Genomic DNA, 25,149 nt, shown 5'->3' with positions numbered 1-25,149 from the left:
TGATGGGAAAAATGAAAAGAAAACCAAGAAAGTGAGCCCTGAAATCCAAGCGAGGACATCATATCAAGGGGTAGGCGATGATCAGAGTCAAAAGCAGCAGATAGAGTCAAAAGCAACAGATAGATCGAGAAGGATGAGGATAGAAGAGAGACCTTTGGATCTGGCCAGGAACAGGTCATTAGAGACTTCAGCAAGTGCTATTTCAGTTGAATGAAGAGGGCAAAAGCCAGATTGAAGTGGATCAAAAATAGCTTGGGATGAAAGAAAGTCAAGACAACTGCAGTGAACAGCATGTTCAAGTATCTTGGATAGGAAAGAGAAGAGGGAGATGGGGTGATAGTTGGAAGGACTGGTAGGGTCCAATGAAGGTTTTTTGAGGAGTGGTGTGACTATGGCATGTTTAATGGCATCAGGAACAGTAGCAGTGGAAAGTGAAAGATTGAGTATATGACATAAAAGGGATGACAATAGGAGAGATAGTGCTAAGTAGATGGGTGGGAATAGGATCAGAGGAATAGGTAGTTTTGAGGAATGTGCAGCTTTTTCTTCAGTGATTTCAGAAAAGGAAGAAAAGGAGGCAGGGGTTGAAGGAGGGTTGAGAGGATGGACTAAGGGAAGGAGAGGTGGATGTGACTCGGTTGAGAATTCAAGTTTAATCTTGTGAACCTTATCATGAAAGTACTCAGCCAGAGTCTGGGGAGAAAGTGAAGGGGGAGATGAAGACACTTTGAGGAGAGTGTTCAGTGTGACAAAGAGATGTCGAGGGTTTCAGATGTCAACTGGATGTAGTAGTCCTGTTTGACAAGTGAAAGAGCAGACTGAAAGGAGGTCAGCAAGAATTTGAAATGGATGAAGTTAGCATGGGCACGGGATTTCAGCCAAAGGCATTTGGCAGAGCGGGCACAGGAACATAGGTAGCGGGTTATAGAGGTTAGCCAAGGCTGGGGTTTGGTACACCTTACAGAATGGGGAATGGGAGGAGTGACAGTAGCCAGAGTAGAGGAGAGAGTAGTATTATAGGAAGAGACAGCCTCATTGACAGACTTAGATAACGTGGAGGGGCATAATCGAACGTCACCAGCCAAATAGATCGCCGGCGATCTATTTTGGCAGCGGCGCTACAGCTGGCCAGAACCATACTATCGAAAAAGATGGCCAGCCATCTTTTTTTTTCGATAATACAGTTTAGCCCAGCCAAATGCCAGAGTTCGCCGGGGTTGAGATGGCCGGTTTTGTTTTTCAGCGATAATGGAAAAAAATGCCGACGATCTCCAACCCGGCGACATCCAAGGTATTTGGTCATGGGAGGAGTCAGCATTTGTAATGCACTGGTCCCCCTCACATGCCAGGACACCAACTGGGCACCCTAGGGGTCAGTGTGGTGGACTTCAGAAAAGGCTCCCACATGCATAGCTCCCTTGCTTTGGGTGCTGAGCCCCCCAAAACCCAGTACCCACACATGTACAACACTACCATAGCTCTTAGGGGTGAAGGGGGCAACTACATGTGGGTACAGTGGGTTTTGGAAGGCTCCCATTACCAGCACAAGTGTTACAGGTAGGGGGGGATGGGCCTGGGTCCGCCTGCCTTAAGTGCACTGCGGTACCCACTAAAAGTGCTCCAGGGACCTGCATACACGCAGGCCTCTAGGACTTGTTGCTGCTGTAGAACCTTGGCACACCAGTTGACACCTGAAGACTAATCTCTTTGAAAAAGTCCTTTATTTGAATAAGCACGTTTACTCACAGTTAACTGCAGATCAGAGGTTGTGCCCCACTGGTAAAGAGTCTCCCTGGTACTGAAATTAGCAGTAGGTCAGAGCTGGCAGAATGGTGTACAATGTCCTCTTTCAGCTACATTCAAGGTAATAACTAAGTTCTCTAACGTGGGTAACACATGAAAGGGATCTAAAAGTGGCTTACAAAAATGGCCACTACCTCATGGACTACCGAAAACAAAACTGGACACACTCTGACCCAGTTAGCAGGGGGAAAAGCACCATGGGAGTAGAGCCCAGTACCCTACACCCACCAGAATGCATTGCTCCTGTGACTCTGCAGTGCACCAAACAGAAAAGGTGTCACACTCACCCGAGAGCCACATCACAACCAGGGAAAGGCTATCAAAGGATAGAACACATTTTGCTGTCACGGAGGTGGGTATGGCATTTGAGGCTGGCAAAATATGTTTATAATTGTGTTTTTTAGTGTGGGAGGGGGTTGGTGACCACTGGGGGAGTACGGGGAGGTCATCCCCGATACCTTCCGGTGGTCATCTGGTCAGTTGGGGCACCTTTTTGAGGCTTGGTCGTGAAAATAAAAGGACCAAGTAAACCCGGCGAAATACTGCTTAACGCCGCTTTTTTTTTCCATTATCGGCGAAAGCCGACCATCTGGTAGCCATGCCCATACCCGCCCATGTCCCGCCTTCACTAAGCTACCGACACGCCCCCTTGAACTTTCACCGGCGAATCGATGGGAAAGCGGTGATGCTGTCAAAAATACCACTTTCGATTATACCGATTTTGCCGCTTTTAAGAAATCGCCAGCCATCTCCTGATCTATGTCAGGAAATGGCCGGCGATCACTTTCAAAAATGAGCTGGATAGTGGTTGAGAAGAGATTTGAAACACTGGAGGGCAGAGTAGAAGGGTCAATAGCCTGAAGATTCCTAAATGTATTGGTTGAGATTGGATGGGACTGGGGGAAAGGGTATTTTAGTGTGGAAGTTATTATATGATGGTCAGAGAGGGGAAGAGCTGAGCAGGGGGGGCAGTGGGGGCGGTGGGGGCAGTCTGCCCCGGGTGCACGCCGCTGGGGGGGTGCCGCACGCCTGTTGGCCGAGTCCGCTCGTTCCCTCCCTGCTGCTCCCTCTGCGCGGAACAGGTTACTTCCTGTTCCGGGGCAGAGGGAGCAGCAGGGAGGGAACGAGCGGACTCGGCCAACAGGCGCGCAGCACCACCCCCCAGCAGGTAAAAATGCACCCGGGGAGGGGGGGGGAGGGTGTAATTTCACCGGTGGGGGGGGAGGCTGCGCTGCACCCGGGGGGGGGGGGGCGCATCGGCGATCCGCCCCGGGTGTCAGGCAGCCTAGGAACGTCAATGGAGCTGAGGCACAGAAGCTGGAGAGTGAGCAGTTTGAGAAGAGGATAAGATCAAAACAGTGGCCATTCTGGTGAGTGGGGGTAGTGGAGGACAGTTGAAGATTGAAAGAGGATGTTAAAATGAGAAACTGAGAAGCATAATGTTAAAATCCCCAAGAATGAGGGAAGGAGATGAAGGTTTAAGAAAGAAGGAAAACCAGACGTCAAAGTCAGTGAGAAAGGAAGAAAGGGACTTATCAGGGGGTCGATAAATGACTGCTATTTGGAGAGGCAGAGGAGTGAATAGACGGACGGAGTTGACTTCAAAGGAAGAAAAGCAGTGAGACTGAGATGGAAGAAGAGGTTGAAATCTACAGGAGCGTGAAAGTAGTAGCCAGACACCACCTCTGTGGCCAATCAGGCGAGGAGTATGGGAGGAAAGGTAATCTCCATGACACAGAGATGGCTGAAGCAGAGTTTTCAGGGCAAAGCCAAGTCTCAGTTAGGACAAACAGATGGAGAGTGTGAGAGGTAAAGAAGTCATGGATGTATGAAAGTTTGTTGCAGACAGAGCGAGCATTCCACAGAGCACATGAGAAAGGCAGGGAAGAAGGGGAGAGGAGAGGAACAGAAATTAGATTGTAAACATCTCGGTGTGACCCGCATGAATAGGATGAGAGCTGTTGTGGAGGACCAGGATTGGGATTGATATCCCCAGTGGAGAGCAAGAGATACAGAGAAGAGCGCTATAGAAATGCTAAATAGTAGTAGTAGTAGTAGGAGAGGCATGACGACAGTGATGAAGGCGAGATGTACTCAGATAGAATGGAGATGGTTGAATGGAAGGAAGTAAACGTTGAAAGTTGAATGCTGAGAAGATGGGAGAAGACAAAAGAGATGGTGAGATGATGAAAGCAGAAGGTCAGCAATGTGTTCCTGCAGTACACAGTGGTTTGAGATGGAGAAAGAGATTGGGAAGGGACAGTACTATGAAGAGAAAGTATACTGGAGCCACAAGAAGTAACTGGGAGATAATACAAAGTGTGTAAAAAAATGCTTTGCGCATGGCAACTGGAGCGAAGGCCCTGGGAGGATCCGGGTGGACCAGAGAGCCACCCCGGAGAAGGCTGTAAGTGTAAATATAGAGAAGAAAAGAAGCCTTTACCTTGTCCCCCCCCCCCCCTTTCCTGGGAAGGGGGCATTTTGCAGAGGACAGGGAGACACAGAGGACAAGCTGAGAGCCAGCAACAATGCTAGCACCTTTTGTTAGAATGTTTAAAGTGTTTAGAATGCTCCAGCACTGCTATAAAACAAAGAACTCAGGTGTCCATAAATGCTGGAGGTTCAATAAAGTTTCAGCAGTTTGTAACTGTGAGAGAAGGGCAGACTTGTTACAAATCTTCCGACTGGCTGTCTGAGAGCACAGTACAAGGCTCCTGATTTGCTGTTTGAGAGCTGGAAGTAGAGGAGGGGACAGTGTGTGAGATAGCCAATAGGAGACAGGATCTGCAAAAAGGCACAAATTTGGACCAATGAGGTGGCAGGAGGCAGTCTGATCCTTAGATTGGCGCGAATTTTGAGCCAATCCAGGGGGCAGGAGGAGTGGAACAAAGAAAAACGTTTTGAAGATTCGGGCAGTGCAGCCTGGGAAGAAGGAGAAAAGGAGACCACCAGAAAAGGACAATGGAGACTGCCAGCATGGCCTGAGGATGAAAGTCGATCCCAGGCAGGGGTGTACAAGCTGGAGCACAGAAGGGCATGTTCAGACAAGGAGAGACAGCTGCAGGCTGATAGAGGACTGACTGATGAACCCCAGATGAGGAGACAAAGAGTGCTGGTGAGTGTGGCTGAAACACTGAAGCAGACAGGAACAGAGGAGGAGGAGAAGGGGGTCTGGAGTGTGTTGGGAGCAGTGCAGAGCTGAAGAGAGAGCAGAGGTTCCTGAAGTCCCCCCCCCCCCCCCCCCCCCCCAGAGGCATCCTCCTGCACTGTGTGCCCAGATTAAAAGTGAACACTGTGGTATTTTGTTTATGTCTGCCTCCGGGGATCCAGACAAAAGCCTGCCTTGGGGAAAAGCTGCCCAGCCTAAGCCTCGAATCCTGTGAGTGCCTGCCTTTAGGAGACTTAGTCTAGCAGTCCATAAGTGGGGTTAGAAGGTGGGTGTATAGCAGAAGAAAAAAGGGGCATGTTTGGGTGGTGTAGATAGGAATTTCCCCTGCTTATCTTTTATTTGAATCTAGTTAGTGCACAAGTTCCACAGAAAGTTAAGGTTTTCCTTTTTTGAGTTTTTTTGAGTCAGAGCAGTAGGTACCCTGGAGTTCCTGGACCAACGAGCTGACCTCACAGCCGAGGAGACGTGGACGTGGAGAAGACTGAGGTACCCAACGCAAGAAAGCAGCGATGCTAGCGAAGATTTGATATACCGGTAATATTATTGTGTGCACACAAATTGAAAACTATATATATCAGATCTGAGTACACTAATTAGTGCTGGGTACGTGTGGGATGTTTTGGGTTACTGCGGATGTGGAGTTGGGGTCTGCGTCACGGACATAGGATTTTCCTTACCTAGTCCACCATCTTTAGTAAGGATCCTACTTGTGTTAGAATTCTGTTTTAGTATTTGGTGAGAGTTGTGTTTTGTATAAGATCCTTGTCTGGTATATCCTGACAAGAATCTTACTGAAAGTGTTCTGTGCAAGCTTTGCTTTAACAGGTCTAGTTAGTTCTCTGTTGTGTGGCGGTCTGTGAGGCCTCTGGTTATATGCAGCACACCCAAGAAGGAGCAGAGATGAGTGCCGACTGGAAAGAGGAGTTTGAAGCCCTGAAGCAGCTGTTCCAGGAACAAACGGCAGCCTGGGAACGAGAAAAAGAGGCTCAGCAGGAATCCTGTTGCTTGGCCAGGATGATTATAGAAAAGTTTAACCAGCCGCCACCAGCGCCTCCCCCAGCTCAAATCCCTGCTCTCTACATACCAAGAGACAAACGGATACCTGACTTCAGTGGCCATCAGCAGAAGGCTGGTGACCTCTCAGTGGAAGAATGGACCGAGAAGACCAGATCTGCCCTGAAGGTCATGGGAGTTCCCCCTGAACATCAGTGGGATGTAGTCCTTGATCATCTGAAGGGGCCCGCCTATAGTGTAATGAAGCTGTACAGTCCCCAAAACAGAGGAGACGTAGCAGCCCTATTCAAGAAACTTGGTGAAGAGTTTGGAGACAAAGTCCCTCTCCCTTTAAGGCTGTCAGAGTTCTATGCACGAAGACAGCTGCCTGGGGAGACTATACGCGCATTTGGGTGTTGTCTGCAGGAGCAAGCTGCCAAAATCCTGAACAGGGAAGCCGCTGCCATACCGAACATAGGGAAGGCACTCAAAGAGGTTCTCATTGTCGGGTTGAATGATGTGGCCTTAAGGAGAGAAATCAAGAGGCAGAAAGTCCAGATTGAAGAACTATCCTACGAAGACCTCCTCTCATTGTTAATTGAGTGGTCAGAGGAAGAAGAGAATATTCCAGTAGAAGGGAATCGTAACCCTAGGCTCCTGTCGAGGAGGAGTGAGGCCAGCGTAAAAGCTGCAGTCGGAGAACCAGATGGGTTGTCTGAAGCCGTACAGCAGCTGTGTGCTGTTGCTGAGAGATTGGGTAAAGGCCTGGAACAGAGACAACAGGAACTTATGCAAGACATGGGCCAACAGACGGAAGTCAAAACAGGCCCTACCAGGGTGGCAGAGCTCCACCAAAAAGGAACCCACCCAGGCAACACGAGAGGGGACCACTTATCTGTTATTGTTGTCAAGAACCTGGTCACATAAGCAGATATTGTCGAAGCAAAAGAGTCCTGGAAAGTAGCGGAAAGGGTCCTCAAGAAGGCGAACAGGGAGCTTGCGACGAGAGACCTGCAGAGGCACCCAGGGCGAGTGGTGGAAGGGAAGTGACACAGGAAGTGCAAAGGAGAGATTCCTCCCTACCTTCTACACCACGTGAGCAGGGGCAGGTTACCAACATTGGCAGTAAAATGTGCATCCCCGAGGCCCAGAAGAGAGAAAGCGCTATTGGTCCAAGACCCGTCTTTGAAGTGCTTATGGGTGGAGTGCCAGTAAATTGTTTAATAGACACCGGCTCTGAAGTGTCTACGATTACAGCTAGCCACTTCTATGCCAAGCTAACAATAAAGCCAAAATTGCTAGATGCTGCATGGATCAAATTGACAGTGGCAAATGGATTGAAGATCCCAGTAATCGGCTGTTTAGTGACTGATGTGACCTGCTTTGGGCAGACCGTTCCTGATATGTACATATTTGTCACCCGAGATGAGGCCTGGAGTGACGAAGTTCCTGGTTTGATTGGCACAAACGAATTGAAAGACATTAGAGACCTTTTGCCTGGAGCTTCCCTTTTCAACAGTACCACTGCCACTCCCAAACGTGTTTGCAAGATTGTCACCCAGATTCGGCAAGGATACCAGCAACTGGATCAAGAGGGGCCGATTGGCTTTGTTAAGCTGCTGGGGAACAAAAGAGTGGTCATCCCTCCAATTTTCAGAAAGAATCACCCAGGGCATCTGTCACCGGATCTGGTCCCTACCTGTATGTCCAGTCCTTGTCGAACCCACGCCAACTATCACTTCTCCAGAGGGGTTGATGGTGGCCAAAATACTTGCTAACGCCGAAGAGGGGAAAGTACCTATCCGAGTGTTGAACCTGAGCAACAAAACCATCCAGATTCGCCCGCGAGCGCGCATAGCAGAGCTAGCTGCTCTGCAGAGCATAGAGACAGTACCTCAGAAAAAGGTGAGGTTTGACGAAGCTGAATCTGAGATTGTAGTGACCCCCATAGAAGAGGAGAATTTCGAGAACAGCCTAGTCCCTATACCGCAGGTCAAGTGGGAAAATTTAACCATCCTGCAGGCTGAAGAGGTGGAAGGATTGTTACAGAGGCACCGAGATGTGTTTTCTAAAGACGAGGGTGACATTGGGTCTACCACCCTCGTAAGACACTACATCAACACAGAGAATGTAGTACCCATAAAACAGCCGTACCGGAGAGTGTCACCTCACATATATGAGGAATTCAAGAGGCACATCCAAACACTGGTAGACCAGAAGATCCTGCAAAGAAGTTGTAGTCCATGGGCATCCCCGGCAGTGATCGTACAGAAGGAAGATGGAGGGATACGGTTTTGCGTGGACTATAGGAGGCTAAACCAAGTGACAGTGAAAGATGCGTACCCCCTCCCACGAATTGAAGAGTCACTGGATGCTTTGGGAAAAGCCAAATACTTTTCGTCACTTGACTTGACGTCTGGCTACTTCCAAGTGGCAATGGCTGAAGAAGACAAGGCCAAAACGGCTGTGACTACACCATTCGGTCTCTTTGAATGGAACCGGATGCCATTTGGATTGAGCAATGCACCTGCTACGTTCTCCCGACTCATGGAACTGGTCTTCAATGACTACGTGCTCAACATCCTCTTACTATACCTGGATGACATCCTGATATTTTCCGCATCATTCAAAGATCATGTGGACCGCCTAGAGAAAGTGTTCTCTAGACTTAAAGAACATGGGCTGAACCTAAAGCCATCAAAATGTTGCTTGTTTGAGAGAGAAGTGAAGTTTTTGGGCCATGTGGTGTCTGAGAAGGGAGTTGCAGCAGACGAAGACAAGACCAGGGTCCTGAAAGACTGGCCGATTCCAAAGACAGCTAAAGATGTCTGAAAGTTTGTCGGGTTTACAAGTTACTACAGGCGATTTGTTCCCGGGTATGCACAGATAGCGAAACCACTACATATGCTAATGGGCAAACCTACAAAGCCAAGCGTGGCCTCCTTCGTGTGGACCATGGAGTGCCAGAAGGCCTTTGATGTGCTAAGAGAGAAGTTGATGTCGCCACCAGTCCTGGTATATCCCGATTTCAGTAGGCCATTCATACTGACTACCGATGCCAGCCGGAGTGGGTTAGGGGCAGTACTTAGCCAAGAACAAGATGGTGTGGAACGAGTAATTGCCTATGCCAGCCGGGGCCTACACAAAAGCGAGAGAAATGACAAAAACTACAGTCCTTTTAAATTGGAGCTCCTTGCTCTGAAGTGGGCGATCACCGAGAAGTTTCGCGACTACCTGGTATACAAAAAGTTCATTGTGAAGACAGACCACAATCCCCTGAGATACTTAGATACAGCGAAGGTGTCAGCAGTAATCCAACGTTGGCTAGCCCAGTTGGCTGACTTCAACTTGTTGAGACCTGTGTTAACAGTACCTCAGTTTAGGGATAGGAGGAAATGTCCTATTGTGGATTAAAAACTGATTGAAGGATAGGAAACAGAGAGTGGGCTTAAATGGGCAGTATTCACAATGGAGAAGGGTAGTTAATGGGGTTCCTTAGGGGTCTGTGCTAGGACCGCTGCTTTTTAATATATTTATAAATGATTTAGAGATGGGAGTAACTAGCGAGGTAATTAAATTTGCTGATGACACAAAGTTATTCAAAGTCGTTAACTCGCGACAGGATTGTGAAAAATTACAAGAGGGCCTTACGAGACTGGGAGACTGGGCGGCTAAATGGCAGATGACGTTTAATGTGAGCAAGTGCAAGGTGATGCATGTGGGAAAAAAGAACCCGAATTATAGCTACGTCATGGAAGGTTCCACATTAGGAGTTACGGACCAAGAAAGGGATCTGGGTGTCGTCGTCGATAATACACTGAAAGCTTCTGCTCAGTGTGCTGCTGCGGCTAGGAAAGCGAATAGAATGTTGGGTATTATTAGGAAAGGTATGGAAAACAGGTGTGAGGATGTCATAATGCAATTGTATCGCTCCATGGTGCGACTGCACCTTGAGTATTGTGCTCAATTCTGGTCGCCGCATCTCAAGAAAGATATAGTAGAATTGGAAAAGGTGCAGCGAAGGGCGACTAAAATGATAGCGGGGATGGGACGACTTCCCTATGAAGAAAGACTAAGGAGGCTAGGGATTTTCAGCGTGGAGAAGAGACGGCTGAGGGGAGACATGATAGAGGTATATAAAATAATGAGTGGAATGGAATAGGTGGATGTGAAGTGTCTGTTCACACTTTCCAAAAATACTAGGACCAGGGGGCATGCGATGAAACTACAGTGTAGTAAATTTAAAACAAATCGGAGAAAATATTTCTTCACCCAACGCATAATTAAACTCTGGAATTTGTTGCCGGAGAACGTGGTGAAGGCGGTTAGCTTAGCAGAGTTTAAAAAGGGGTTAGACGGTTTCCTAAAGGACAACTCCATAAACCACTACTAAATGGACTTGGGAAAAGTCCACAATTCCAGGAATAACATGTATAGAATGTTTGTACGTTTGGGAAGCTTGCCAGGTGCCCTTGGCCTGGATTGGCCGCTGTCGTGGACAGGATGCTGAGCTCGATGGACCCTTGGTCTTTTCCAGTGTGGCATTACTTATGTACTTATGTAGGGTGCACTGCAGATGGGGCCGGACCTTTTGACATGGGATATGGAGTCTTATGGATCTAGTCTCTTTTAGTAATGTGAAGTAACTTGGCCTAGCTATAATGCTGCTCAATGGACACCAAAAATCAGAATGTCTTGAAAGTATATATATATATATATATATATATATATATTTTTTTTTTTTTTTTTTTTTTTTTTAAGGGCAAAGTAGCTCCTCTTGGAGTGGTTGCCTGTCAATCTGAAGGTCATACACTCAACACAGTGGCTTGTGCATGATAATGAATAACACAGGGGAGGAAAAAAAGTGTTGCTGGTAGTGTGATGTTATTGGGATGCTTTCCTGTCTCAGGAACTGGAAAACTTGCCATTATTGAAGGAACCATGAATTCTGCACTGTATCAGAACATTCTTTGGAGAATGTCAAATCACTTGTCCATGAGCTGAACTGGAGCGTTACTGGGTTATGCAGCAAGACAATGATCCAAAACACAAAAACAAGTCTACATCTGAATGGCTGAGGAGAAACAAAATTAAACTTTTGGACTGGCCTAGTTATAGTCCTAACCTGAACCCAATGGAGATGCTGTGGCAGGACCTGAAACAAGTTCATGCACAAAAAACCTATGAATGTGACAGAATTAAAGCAGTTCTGCAAGGAAGAATGGGATAAGATTCCTCAACAGTGAAGTAAAAGACTGAAATCAAATAATAGGAAGCATTTGGCTGCAATTACTGTTGCTAAAAATGGTACAACCAGTTATTATGTTTAGGAGGCAGTTACTTTTTCATATGCATGTTGGATGACTTTGTTCCTTAAATAACTGAAGTAATAATTTTTAAAAATGGTGTTATGTGTTTACTCAGGTTCCCTTTGTTTAATATCACATTTTGTTTAAAGATCTGTCAGTAGCCCGTAAGGACAGGGGATTTTAAGAAAAACTTTTATTACAGACAGATATAGTACAAATCATGGATGATGCCCAAAAGCCACTAATTTGCCTTGCCAGGGTGTGCAGTGCCAGCAATCCCTGCCACGGCTACAGCAGCTAACTTGTGGCCACATTATGAGATGGATACCCCATGGCATCATCTAAGGGGTGCAGAACTAGAAGGTATGTGTTAGGTCTAGACAGGGCCGCCGAGAGACTGGGCCAGGCCCGGGGTAAGGTCACCCCCGGAGCCCCGCCCCCGCCCCACCTCCACACGCCCCCCTCCATCCACCACCGGACCGGGCCCCCCTGAATTCAAATCATAGTGCCTCATCTCGAACTCGCTCCGTGTGAAAGAAGTGCAGCAGCGGCAGTCTGCAGATCGCCTCCCTTCGGGCCTTCCCTCCCTGTGTCCTGCCCAGAGGGACACAGGGAGGGAAGGCCGAAGGGAGGCGATCTGCAGACTGCCGCTGCTGCGCTTCTTTCACACGGAGTGAGGTCAAGGTGAGGCGCTATGATTTGAATTCAGGGGGGCCCGGCCCGGTGGTGGACGGAGGGGGGTGTGTGGAGGGGACTGCGGCACTGGGGAATTTTGTCCCCTCTGCCCCCCTCTCTCGGCGGCCCTGGGTCTAGAGGTCATATTCTATTATTTTCTGCTCCGCATCTTTTATCACACAATAGGATCACTACAATTGTCATGTTCTCACAACAATGAAGACTTAAATGCCAGTAGATGAGGAAGATCAAGTTTTTTTTAATTTAGAGAATGTCATTAATACACAGATTAATAAATGCGTTATAGTCACTGTCCATGAGACAGGATATAATGGATAAAAAGATAGAAGAGACAATCATGGCTGCGGAGACAAAGGTCCTCAGGTACTTCATGCATTGTGAAATACCTGCTAAAGACAGCACACTGCTGGCTGTGATATTGAACTCTAATCAAAATTGTTCTGATTTTGGCATTTATATGCTACCCTACACCAGGCTCCTGTCCAGCAAATTACATATACCGGAGGTGCAGCAAGCTTGTTCCTCAAACACTGAGGCAGTGGCAGTAACAAGATTTTAACCCTTGTTCCATTATTCTATCTCTTCCTTTCTCTCACACATGCTGGGATTTTGGATTTCCATTAACTCCATTTTTCCCCAGACACATTCATCCTTCCATGGTTTTACCTTAACATGAATACCAGTTCTGTTTTCCTTGAAGACATTAGAACTACATCTGTGGAGCTTCTGCATCCAGATCAGGAGCCTCATCAACCATCACTGGACACAGTACTCAAAATTCACATTGATACATAGAAGATTATACCAGGCACTGCTATATATGTATGATGGAACATCACAATGCAGAAATCACTCAGCTTATTCATTGTCATCTAAAGTAAAAGATACGTAAACACAGGTCAAGGTTTCCCATAGCGCAGCACCTGGGTATCTCACAGCTGAAAGAGAGAAAAACACATTTTATTTAGGCAAAGAAATTCAAGGCACTCATCTACCAATATTCACATTTTTCACTCTTTTCAACTGTGGCATTTCTCACTGGCCATTCCTTTTAAATAGCATAGTTGTAGGTTCTAGAGCAGGGGTCGGTAACTTCGGTCCTCGAGGACTTCAATCCAGTCGAGTTTTCAGGATTTCCCCAATGAACATGCATTGACTAACCACTATTCTTAATGGGTACACCTTAATAATTAGTTGTAATTGGTATACTATACACTTACTCAAACAACTATCGTTATATTGTCATCAATCTTTATTAATTTTAGCCATATATTTTTGAAAACATTTCCATTCCATGTTGTTCATAGTTATTAAAATCTTTCAAACATATCACCACTCATATCACAATCACCCAAAAATTAAAATTACTCAACTTATTGCTAGAGACGTAAGTCCACGTTTCAAATAATCTCCCCCGGTGATAATGTATACTGTCAGTTTTGCCTCAATTTACCAAATATTGATTAATAGTATATGTTAGAGTCTAATTCATTATTCTTCACTCTATCTCCTCAGAGCTCGCATGAACATTTCAACAAATCTTTTTCTCTCTTATAGTCAGCTCTCCATAGATAGTTCACAATTCACCACTCCAACTTCTTAATGCTGACACAATTCTTTAACAAAACGTTTTGTTATGTTCATCAATTGTTTGATAACTCCTTGTAACATCCGAAAAGAGGAAACATGTGACTACACGTTCATCTTCTCCTTATCTTGTTAATGCATATTGGTGTCTGGTATCTATTGTTGCCAGTATTTTATTTATCTGCTGTGACCCTACACGGACGTGTTTCACTCTTAGAGCGTCTTCAGGGGTCAGTGATTCTAAATGAAACATGAAAAATTATTTTTTCAAATTCGCTATTACATTCTACCTCACAATCAGTAATACATTTTAAACAACCTTATAGTGCTTACCGGCTACCTATTGCCGCTGGGTACTCCAACCGTACCATACTATCATGGAAGAGTCAATACGATACCGACACATGTGTATGGTGTGGTACAGGGAATCAGTGATTTAAATACCATCACTCATAAATTGAGCCAATCAATTTCTTTATTAAGACCAAGAGGGGTAACCGTATTCCATTGAAAAATCAGCCTCTGTTCTTTTCTTAACAATATACGAGAAACATCACCGCCTCTCTGTACTCTAATTTGATTCAACATGATAAATCGCAGTTCGTGTACTGCATGCTGTTTCTGTGCCCAATGGGACACCAAGAGAGCTTCCAAGCGACCAGTCCACAAATTACTTAAATGGAGGCCTGAAGGGAGGCATTCTGCTGCCTGCAGCGCTGCTTTCAAGGAGGTGAGACTGCGATTTCTATGCAGGGGGCAGACGGTCGACGACGGAGGGCAGGTGGGACTGTGGCGCCGGGCCTGGGGAATTTTATCCCCCCTGCCCCCCCCCTCTCGGCGACTATGGATGGATGGAGGGAGCGGCGGCAACCTTGGGGGGGGGGTGGAGGGGGAGAGCGGTGGTGGTGGCGGCGGCAGCTACCTCGGTGGGGGGGACGGGGTGGCAAGGGCAGCCTTGCCCCGAGCCCGGCCCAATCTCTCGGCAGTCCTGGCCCTCATGAAAACTTGGGCGCCTCATTCGATTATGCCCCTCCATGGGATCCTTTTACAAAACCGAGAGTAAAAAGTGGCCTCCGGTAGTGTAGGCATCTTTTGGATGCACACGGGGCCACTTTTTACTGTGGCGGGGGAAAAGGCCACTTTTTATTGGGCTGGAAAATGGATGTGCACAAAAATTAAATCCAGCACGCATCTATTTACGGCCTGAGCCCTTACCACCAGCCACTGACTTAGTAGTAAGGACTCATGCGCTACCCGCATGGTGACTATGCAGCATGCACCAATGTGGCCGTGCGCCGGGAACGCTTCCCGTGGTAAAAAATAGAAAATATTTTCTACCGTGGGATTTGGCACGTGCCAAACTCAGAATTACCAAAAGTTGCATGCGCTAACCCGGCAGTAGTGCCGATCTGGCACACGTTACCTGCGCATTAGCCCTTCCGCAGCTTTGTAAAAGGGCCCCTAAGTTTGGTGGTTACATTTCCACAGTACTTTTGTTCTCTAGACCCTATTCCTTCTAGTTGGCTAAAACTCTTACTCCTGTTCCTATATTCTATTCTCACTAATAGCCTGATGTCTGGCAACTTTTCAACACCCTTGAAGTCCACATTGATTAAGCCCATTATGAAGAAATCAGATCTTGACCCTGTGCAAGCTAAAAACTATCATCCGGTTTCCAATTTATCCTTTCTTTCTGAATCAGTAGTTTGGACCAGCTTTCAACTTATGTTGAATCCATCAATGCTTTGCATCCTCGTCAATCTAGTTTCTGTGCTGATTTCAGTACGGAGACTGTTTGCTGCTTTATTAATTGAACTACATAGTATTTTGGAAAGGGGAAAAATTGCACTACTAGTCTCTCTCTTGATTTATCGGTGGCATTTGATCTCATTGATTACAATCTTCTCCTGTATCATCTTTGTCTTGGTATTGCTGGTACAGTCCTCGATTGGGTTTCTCTATTCTTGGGCAGCTTTCCTTTCAGGTAGCTCAATGTTCCTGTGTTTTGGAACGGTAGCCTGCTGGATCACTGGGCCATTGTCTCCACCAAACACCCTTCAGTCTTTGTTTGATAGGCTTATTTCTCCTGTCTCATCATTCTGCTATCTTTTTTTTTTTTCATATTTTTATTAAGGTTTCTCAAGCATAACACAAAACCAAAAGGGAAAAAAAAACCCCAAAAGCAACAATAATCCATGGCAAATAAAGAAACAAAAATGAAAAGACAGAACAACATCAGCATTCTGCTATCTTGGAGTGATTTATTTATTTATTACATTTAACAGAACATTATAAGTATGGCGGAGTAGCCTAGTGGTTAGTACAGTGAACTTTGATCCTGGGGAACTGGGTTTGATTCCCACTGCAGCTCCTTGTGACTTTGGGCAAGTCACTTAACCCTCCATTGCCCCAGGTACTAATAAGTGCCTGTATATACTACATAAGTAATGTCACACTGGGAAAGACCAAGGGTCCATTGAGCCCAGCATCCTATCCACGACAGCAGCCAATCCAGGCCAAGGGCACCTGGCAAGCTTCCCAAACATATAAACATTTTATACATGTTATTCCTGGAATTGTGGATTTTTCCCAAGTCCATTTAGTAGTGGTTTATGGGCTTGTCCTTTAGGAAACCGTCTAACCCCTTTTTAAACTCTGCTAAGCTAACCGCCTTCACCACGTTCTCCGACAACGAATTCCAGAGCTTAATTATGCGTTGGGTGAAGAAATATTTTCTCCGATTTGTTTTAAATTTACTACACTGCAGTTTCATCGCATGCCCCCTAGTCCTAGTATTTTTGGAAAGTGTGAACAGACGCTTCACATCCACCTGTTCCATTCCACTCATTATTTTATATACCTCTATCATGTCTCCCCTCAGCCGTCTCTTCTCCAAGCTGAAAAGCCCTAGCCTCCTTAGTCTTTCTTCATAGGGAAGTCGTCCATCCCCGCTAATCATTTTAGTCGCCCTTCGCTGCACCTTTTCCAGTTCTACTATATCTTTCTTGAGACGCGGCGACCAGAATTGAACACAATACTCAAGGTGCGGTCGCACCATGGAGCAATACAACGGCATTATAATATCCTCACACCTGTTTTCCATACCTTTCCTAATAATACCCAACATTCTATTCGCTTTCCTAGCCGCAGCAGCACACTGAGCAGAAGGTTTCAGTGTATTATCGACGACGATACCCAGATCTCTTTCTTGGTCTGTAACTCCTAACGTGGAACCTTGCATGACATAGCTATAATTTGGGTTCTTATTTCCCACATGCATCACCTTGCACTTGCTCATATTAAACGTCATCTGCCATTTAGCCGCCCAGTATCCCAGTCTCGTAAGGTCCTCTTGTAATTTTTCACAATCCTGTCGCGAGTTAACGACTTTGAATAACTTTGTGTCATCAGCAAATTTAATTACCTCGCTAGTTACTCCCATCTCTAAATCATTTATAAATAAATTAAAAAGCAGTGGTCCTAGCACAGACCCCTGAGGAACCGCACTAACTACCCTTCTCCATTGTGAATACTGCCCATTTAAGCAGCAGTCCTAGCACAGACCCCTGAGGAACCCCACTAACTACCCTTCTCCATTGTGAATACTGCCCATTTAACCCCACTCTCTGTTTCCTATCCTTCAACCAGTTTTTAATCCACAATAGGACATTTCCGCCTATCCCATGACCCTCCAATTTCCTCTGTAGCCTTTCATGAGGTACCTTGTCAAACGCCTTTTGAAATCCAGATACACAATATCAACCGGCTCCCCTTTGTCCACATGTTTGTTTACTCCTTCAAAGAATTGAAGTAAATTGGTCAGGCAAATTTCCCCACACAAAAGCCATGCTGACTTGCAAGTCTCAGTAATTCATGTCCTTGGATGTGCTCTGTAATTTTGTTTTTAATAATAGCCTCTACCATTTTCCCGGCACCGACGTCAGACTCACTGGTCTATAATTTCCTAGATCTCCCCTGGAACCGTTTTTGAAATTGGCGTTACATTGGCCACCCTCCAATCTTCCGGTACACGCTCGATTTTAAGGATAAATTGCTTATCACTAACAGTAGCTCCGCAAGCTCATTTTTCAGTTCTATTAGTACTCTAGGATGAATACCATCCAGTCCTGGAGATTTGCAACTCTTCAGTTTGCTGAACTGCCCCATTACGTCCTCCAGGTTTACCGTGAAGTCAGTAAGTTTCTCCAACTCGTCCGCTTGAAATACCATTTCCGACACCGGTATCCCACCCAAATTTTCCCGGTGAAGACCGAAGCAAAAAAATTCATTCAATCTCTCCGCTACGTCTTTGTCTTACTTGATTGCCCCTTTTACCCCTCGGTCATCCAGCGGCCCCAACTGATTCTTTTGCCGGCTTCCCTGCTTTAATATACTGAAACATTTTTTACTATGTTTTTTTTGCCTCTAATGCTATCTTTTTTCGTAATCCCTCTTGGCCTTCTTTACTATGTAAACTGCTTTGAATGTAGTTGCAAAAACCACAGAAAGGCTGTATATCAAGTCCCTTTCCCTATCTACTTGATAAGAAAAGCACCATAAGGCAATATTACATAATTATAAGGCAAAACTAAGAAAAGGAAAAAATATTAGTGCTATGTCAGTCCACAACAGAAAGGAGAAATCCAAAAGGATGAAATCCCTGAAACAAAGGTAAAAATGAAAAAAACCTATAAAAGAATTACTTAACCTATCTATTTAAAAAATCTTCATCTGCTCTTATTCGTCTGCAGGTGTAGGAGTTTCTGATTTCTTCGCTTCCAGAAACAATTTCAACGGAATAGGGTCAAAAAAGATAAATTTCTGAGAACCCTTGGTCACACAACATTTGCAAGGGAAATCTCAAAACAAACTTGGCACCAATTGTTAGCACTTTTTGCCACATCTGAAGAAATAACTTTCTACGATCTTGTGTACTTTTATTTAGCTCAGGAAACATCCATATCTTTGACCTACAAAAAGTTTTTGCCTGTGACGAAAATATAACTTCAAAATATGGTCCCGATATTGAGGAAATAGGAAAGTCACTATTTTTTTTCAAGATGTTTTATTGAATTTTTAAGAGCATAGAAAATACAAAACAAGAGAAAGCAATCAACTTCCATTATAAAAATTAACAAAGAGTAAAACATACAAAATAGATGCCTGGAGGTGGCATACCAACCAACAATGGAGCATTCATGAAATATGTAGGGCAGATAGAACACTAGTTGTTTCTCTTAGTCATAAGCAATATTATGTAACTTACAAGAGAATAAATTATATACTGTGACGACTATATTCAAATATTCTAACAAAGGAAGACGACTACATCATTGTACAGGATAAAACATTACAGCACAAGGGAAATTAAATGAAAAGTACATAAGAATATAAAAGTATCATTAAAAGCAAAAGTAATACTATTCTCAAGCGGCTACTAAACTAACACTTGGAAAATTATTAAATATTAGGTTGTGACACACTGGTTATGTTGAAGCAGGCCAGCTACATGCATTGTTTAAGGGGTCCACAAAACTCTGTGATGTAGGAAGAAAAGAGACTGCATGTAATTGGCTGAGGAGATAAGCCTGCTGATTTTAGCCCAAAATTTCTCTCACTGATAATCAGTGAAGGAACATTATAAATCTGACTCCCAAACTGAATGGAGACCATGCCCCGTTCATGAAAGAAATGATCTATGAAGAATTTATAAAACTGCGATGCTACATGACCCTTATTATGAGTAGAGGCACTAAAAGACAATAAAGAGGGTTGAGAGATGCTTAATGCACTTAACGTGTGGTTGGAGTCCAAACAGTGTATTAATTGGATCCAACGAAAGTATTGGTTCGGATTTAAATTAAATTGTTTTTGTAATGTAGGAAAGGATTTTATCATATTGTTTGACCATAAATGATCAATAGTCCAGAGTCTTTTACTGAACTATTCTTTCCAGTAAATTAGTTTATGATTAATTTGAAATTTAGGGTGACACCAAAGCATGGAATGAGTGGTAGTGTCTTGAGGAATATCCATAAATGTATCTAATTGTAACAAACAAGTGAAGGAGGAGATAAAGTACCGTTCTTTATCAAAAAATCTGGGAGGCATGTGAGAACTTAAGCAGAAAGGTTTCCAGAGCTCTCTTTCAATGTGAAGCCATATTGGGTTGTGATCAACATCAGTGTGAGAAGCCAACTTGTTGTAAGATAAATGATTTGTGATAAGTGAGAAAGTCTAGGAAGGATACTCCTGCTTTACTTTTAGGGTTCTTTAGAGTTGCAAGAACTATATTTGGGGTCTTGCCATCCCATAGAAACTAAGGAGTGGAGGAGTGGCCTAGTGGTTAGGGTGGTGGACTTTGGTCCTAAGGAACTGAGTTCAATTCCCAGCACAGGCAGCTCCTTGTGACTGTGGGCAAGTCACTTAACCCTTCATTGCCTGCCACATTGAGCCTGCCATGAGTGGGAAAGTGCAGGGTACAAATGTAACAAAAAAAAAAAGTTTACCAAGTTGTTTATAAATGATAGGAGTGAAAAGAACTGGAATCATGCTCAAAATGAAGTTTATTTTGGGGCAACTATCATCCCACCAAGACAGACGAAGGAGTGTCCACGATTTAAAAAGAAATTAAACTGATTCTAGTATTTTTTTTAGTTTTCTTTTTTTTCGATTGTAGAGTCTAAAGAAGGTAATAATTCAAGTACCAAGGTACTTTAGACTTTTAGGTGGCCATACTAAACCAAAGGCAGAAACGATATCCAGAGTGGCCTGAATATTAAGGGGTAGGACTTCAGTTTTCTGGATATTAATTTTATAGCCAGGGAAGGAAGCATATGTGTCTATAAGGCTAAACAATTGGGTAAGAGATTGTTCAGGATTTGTAAGGAATAATATAACATCTGTGTAAGCTGAGACTTCGATTCTATCAAGCCCATCTTAACACCAGAGGATTGAAGGAGAGGAACAAAGAGCAAGTAAGAAGTGTTCTAAGGCAATATTAAAGATCAAGGAGGATAAGGGGCAGCCTTGACATGAGCCTCTATTGAGCATGACAGGTTTCTGATTGTTGTTTGCTAGGTTGCGAGCTGTAGGGTAAGTATGCAGGACTTTTATTTTATTCACAAATGCTGTAGTGTTCCAACCACTGTAATACTTGAAAAAGATACCACCAGTTTACCCTATCAAACGCTTTCTCAGCATCTCAGGAGTTGGAATCAATTTGGCGTGTGAAGAAATGTGATGAAAAAGGTATGCATTATCAGTAATCAGATGGTGAGGCATGAAACCAACTTAGGATGAATAATTTTTGAGATGATTTTAACTAGCCTATTTGCTAAAAGTTTTGCATAGATTTTATAATCAAGATTGATTAATGATTAAGGTCTAAAGTGCAAGACTTGTGTAAGGTCTTTATTAGGTTTTGGTAGAACGGTTATTATAGGTTCATCGAATCTAGTAGGCATATCAGTTATTTTCCAGCTCTTCAAAAAAACAGTTTTATATGTGGAAGCAAATCAGTACAAAAGATTTTTTAAAATAATGTAATCCCTCGAGGTGGTGGCTGATGCCTCTAGGAGCAGCAGTTGGTCCTCCTCTGAATGTCTGTTTCCTCTCACAAACACACAGTTCAATTCAAAAGACCCAAAGGGGCCCCCAGGAAGATTCCCCTGGAGTTAAATTCCACTCGTCTGGGTAGGCTTTATTTATGCAGCTGAGAAATGTTCCCCAAATAATGATCACAGAGATAAATTCTATCCAACAGTTTCTAAGCTTCTGGGCTGGCAGCCCGTAGCTATAACTGTCTCATGCAATGCTTCACCCAATTTCCTTCCTCCAAGCAGTGCAAACAATTTCTCTTAGTAAGTTCATCAGTTCAACAAAAATATTAGCAACCTTTTTACTTTCAGTTCTCCAGTTCACATAAGTAGCCCTTCTATAACAAGGGTTGGCAGCACACCTTCCACTATTCGGTATTTGTTCATCTGTGTCCTCCCACACTACCTTTACTTGCTGGAGTTGTCTTGCTCTGTAATTTCCCACTCCATAACTGCAGGCTCAACTGAGGGTTCCCCAGGCACGTTCTTCCCTTCCTCCATATACTCCATGGGTTCCTCCCCTTCAGAGCCACCTCTCTGGAGTTCTTGTTCTCAGAGAGTCCTCAGAAATTCATCCCTCTGCTCACCACACCCAGGAGGAATCAAATACTGCTTTCTCAGCCAAAGGTACTGAGCTTCATCTCAGACACTCCCTCTAGTGGGGGCTGGGAAAAACAGCAAGCCTTTCTCTGAGTTACATTTTCCCCATCTTTGCTAGGACTCCCCTCCTGGTCTTTGGGACTGTCTTTCTCATCCTGTCCCAAAAGGGGTTCTGGGTATTATAGTCTTAGTTGATTTTTCCTCCTAATGGGGACTTGTACCCTAGCCTCATCACAATACACTTGGTAATCCATCTGGACCAGGAGCTTTTCCTTTATTAAGTTGTTGGATTGCACCTAAAATTTCTTGTGTTTCATTGGAGGTACTAAGAACAGTAGAATCAGAGTCTGAAAAAATTGGTTTGTCAATTGAATCAAGAAATTGTTTTAAGCTTGCAGGGTTAAAAGGTGATTCTGATGAATATAACTTGGAGTAAAATGAGTGAAAGATTTTTAGAATGTCATTAGGATTAGTAAACGCTTTTTTATTTATACCATATACTAAGGGAATCTGCGTTTTCATACACTTCCTTTTGAGGTACTTTGCTAGAACACAACTACTTCTGTTCAGTTCGTTTATGTATAAATATATCATTATTAGATCTTGATGCCCATATTCTATTACTCTAATATTTCTGTTGGAAAATCTTATTTAGCAGAAGAGGATTAGGGTCTTTTAAGTATTGTTGCTCTAAGGTCTTAATATTGGATTCTAACTCTAGTAAGAGTTCATTGTTGACTTTGTTTAAACAAGAAGTTAAAGAGATGAATTCAGCCTTTAAGGAGGCTTTAAAGGCTTCCCAATTGATTATTGGGTTGGTATCTTGAGGATTATTAATACTAAATAATTTTATATGAATTTATGAACTTAATGATGTTTTCTTCATTTGTAAGTACGCTTGAGTTGAATCTCCAAAGAGGATTTTTAGTTGTGAATTGAGTTTCGAGTTGCAATTGTATAGAAATGGATGCGTGATCTGAGATAGTGATAGAATCTATTTAGTAGTCAAAGGGAATCTAGTAGGGAGGTAGAGATAAAAAAAAAATAGTTGGGTGAAACTTTGATGAGGATTAGAAGAGAAGGTGAAATCTCTGATATCAGGATTCTGTATTCTTCAAGGATCAGCTAAGTGATATTGTTTGATTAGAAAGTGAAGCATGGAATAGGATTTGGAGATATGATATATAGATTTAGATTATCTATCTAACCATGGGTCTAAAGGAAAGTTGAAGTCACCTGCTATAATAATGGGGTCATGACCTCATTCTGAAATTTGTTTGAATACTTGGATGAAGAAGTCAGGTGAGTCTACGTTAGGGGCATAGATATTAATCAGAATGATGTCTTGATTGCAAATATGAATTTTAAGTATGATCCATCTGTCCTCACTGTCTATATGCTTATCCTTAACTTGAAAAGTAAGATCTTTGTGAAGATCTCCAGATGCTGGAGAGTCAAATTTGCCTTATCCAACTTGCATAAAAGAATGCAGACCAGTTAAATGTGTTTCTTGCATAGAAATAATTTCTGCATTTTGTCTTTTGAGAGCCAAAACGATTTTTTTTGTATGTTTTATGGGATGTCTCATACCATGTACATTCCAGGACATTATATTTAATGTATCCATAGTTATTTAAAAGAGGGATTGGCAAAAGCCAAAACTCCAAAAACATATATGACTTAAAGGGCATTAAAAATTGCCTAATGAGTAAGTGATTTGGGAGTATATTTTTTGTCACAATATATTGAGAACAAAGCATGCTTACATATGTGATATGAATAAAATAACCATCTAAGATTAGACAAATTAAAAAAAATCAAAGAATAAAAAATCTTCCTATATAATAATTCTCACCTCCAACATTCTGAGGCTACCTGGAACCGTGGATCATGTTGGAGTAGATAATAGTGATGTCACACAACCCACACCAGATTGGCCAGTAGAAGGGAGAGGGGCGGAGCTATGATACAGGGAGCAGCGAATCAGCACAACACGGGGAATGCACGCAGCAGGAACAGAAGCCTCTCTCACACAGTCACTCTCTCAAACATACACACTCAGAGGAAAACCTTGCTAGCGCCCGTTTCCTTTCAAACAGAAACGGGCCTTTTTTACTAGTCTAATATAATAAAAGGCACCCTCAACCTTCTGAGGACAACGTTCTGAAGTCACTCAGACTCCCAGACGGTTCGTAAGTTCGTGGTGGTGAAGCCACTGACCAAGACTCGCTGCCCCGCCCTCGCGTCAAACATCATGACGTCGAGGGCGGGGAAAAATAAACGGATCGCGAGGGCAGAAAAAAAAACAAACAAACTGATCGCACCCACGCACGGTGCGTTTCAGTATATTAGATTTACCTCCGTGGTGGCGGTTCCGGCAGCGCAGCATCACGGAAGGAGGCGGCGCTCCCGACGTCTGTAGCCTTCCCTTCGCTGTGTTCCGCCTTCTTCTGACGTCAATGATGACGTCAGAAGAAGGCGGAACACAGCGAAGGGAAGGCTAGACGTCGGAAACGCCGCCCCCTTCCCTGACGCTGCGCTGCCGAAACCGCCACCACGGAGGTAAATTAAAAAAAAAAAAAAAAGGGATGTTGGAGGGATAGAAGAGGGTGGGCAGCAAAGTTGAACACTGGGAGCAGGAGGGCAGGAGAAAAACAACAGCATGGATGCGAAGGTGGGGGGGGGAAACAAGAGGGCGGGCCAGGCTGGGACATGGGAGAGAGAGGAGCATGGATGCGAGGGGGGGTCATGGAAGGAAGAGAGGGGAATTGCAGGAAAAGGAAGAATGGAGGGGGCAGGGGACAGAGGAGCATGGATGGCCATGGATTGAGAGGGCAGGCCTCAGGCAGAGAGGGGAATTGCTGGATAGGGATGAATGGAGGAGCCAGGTGACAGAGGAGCATGGATTGGAAGGGCAGGACTCAGGAAGAGGGGAATTGATGGATAGGGATGAATGGAGGGGACAGATGGGCATGGATGGATACGGATTGCAGGGCAGGCCTCAGGCAGAGAGGGGAAATGCTGGATAGGGAAAAATGGAGGGGCCAGGTGACAGAGGAGCATGGATGGTCATGGATTGGAAGGGCAGGACTCAGGGAGAGGGGACTTGATGGATAGGGATGAATGGAGGGGACAGATGGGCATGGATGGATACGGATTGCAGGGCAGGCCTCAGGCAGAGAGGGGAAATGCTGGATAGGGAAAAATGGAGGGGCCAGGTGACAGAGGAGCATGGATGGCCATGGATTGGAAGGGCAGGACTCAGGGAGAGGGGAATTGCTGGATAGGGATGAATGGAGGGGACAGATGGGCATGGATGGATATGGATTGCAGGGCAGGCCTCAGGCAGAGAGGGGAAATGCTGGATAGGGAAAAATGGAGGGGCCAGGTGACA

The 25,149-nt window shown here is 44.5% G+C and overlaps 1 protein-coding gene across 1 annotated transcript in view; it reads right to left on the bottom strand.

The window, feature by feature from the left end:
• Positions 1-12,186: 12,186 nt before the first annotated feature.
• The window catches only part of LOC115481818 (membrane-spanning 4-domains subfamily A member 8-like), a 78,334-nt gene continuing 65,371 nt past the window's right edge, over positions 12,187-25,149 (bottom strand). Inside the window, exon 7 of the mRNA XM_030221230.1 lies at positions 12,187-12,908. Within this exon, the coding sequence (XP_030077090.1) occupies positions 12,903-12,908 (6 nt within the window). The 3' untranslated portion in view covers positions 12,187-12,902. The remainder of the gene's footprint in view (positions 12,909-25,149) is intronic.

Source organism: Microcaecilia unicolor, chromosome 1 (genome assembly GCF_901765095.1).
Source record: "Microcaecilia unicolor chromosome 1, aMicUni1.1, whole genome shotgun sequence".
NCBI lineage: Eukaryota > Metazoa > Chordata > Amphibia > Gymnophiona > Siphonopidae > Microcaecilia > Microcaecilia unicolor.
Note: the sequence above shows the minus strand (reverse complement) of the source record. Positions and strands in the feature narration are given on the sequence as shown.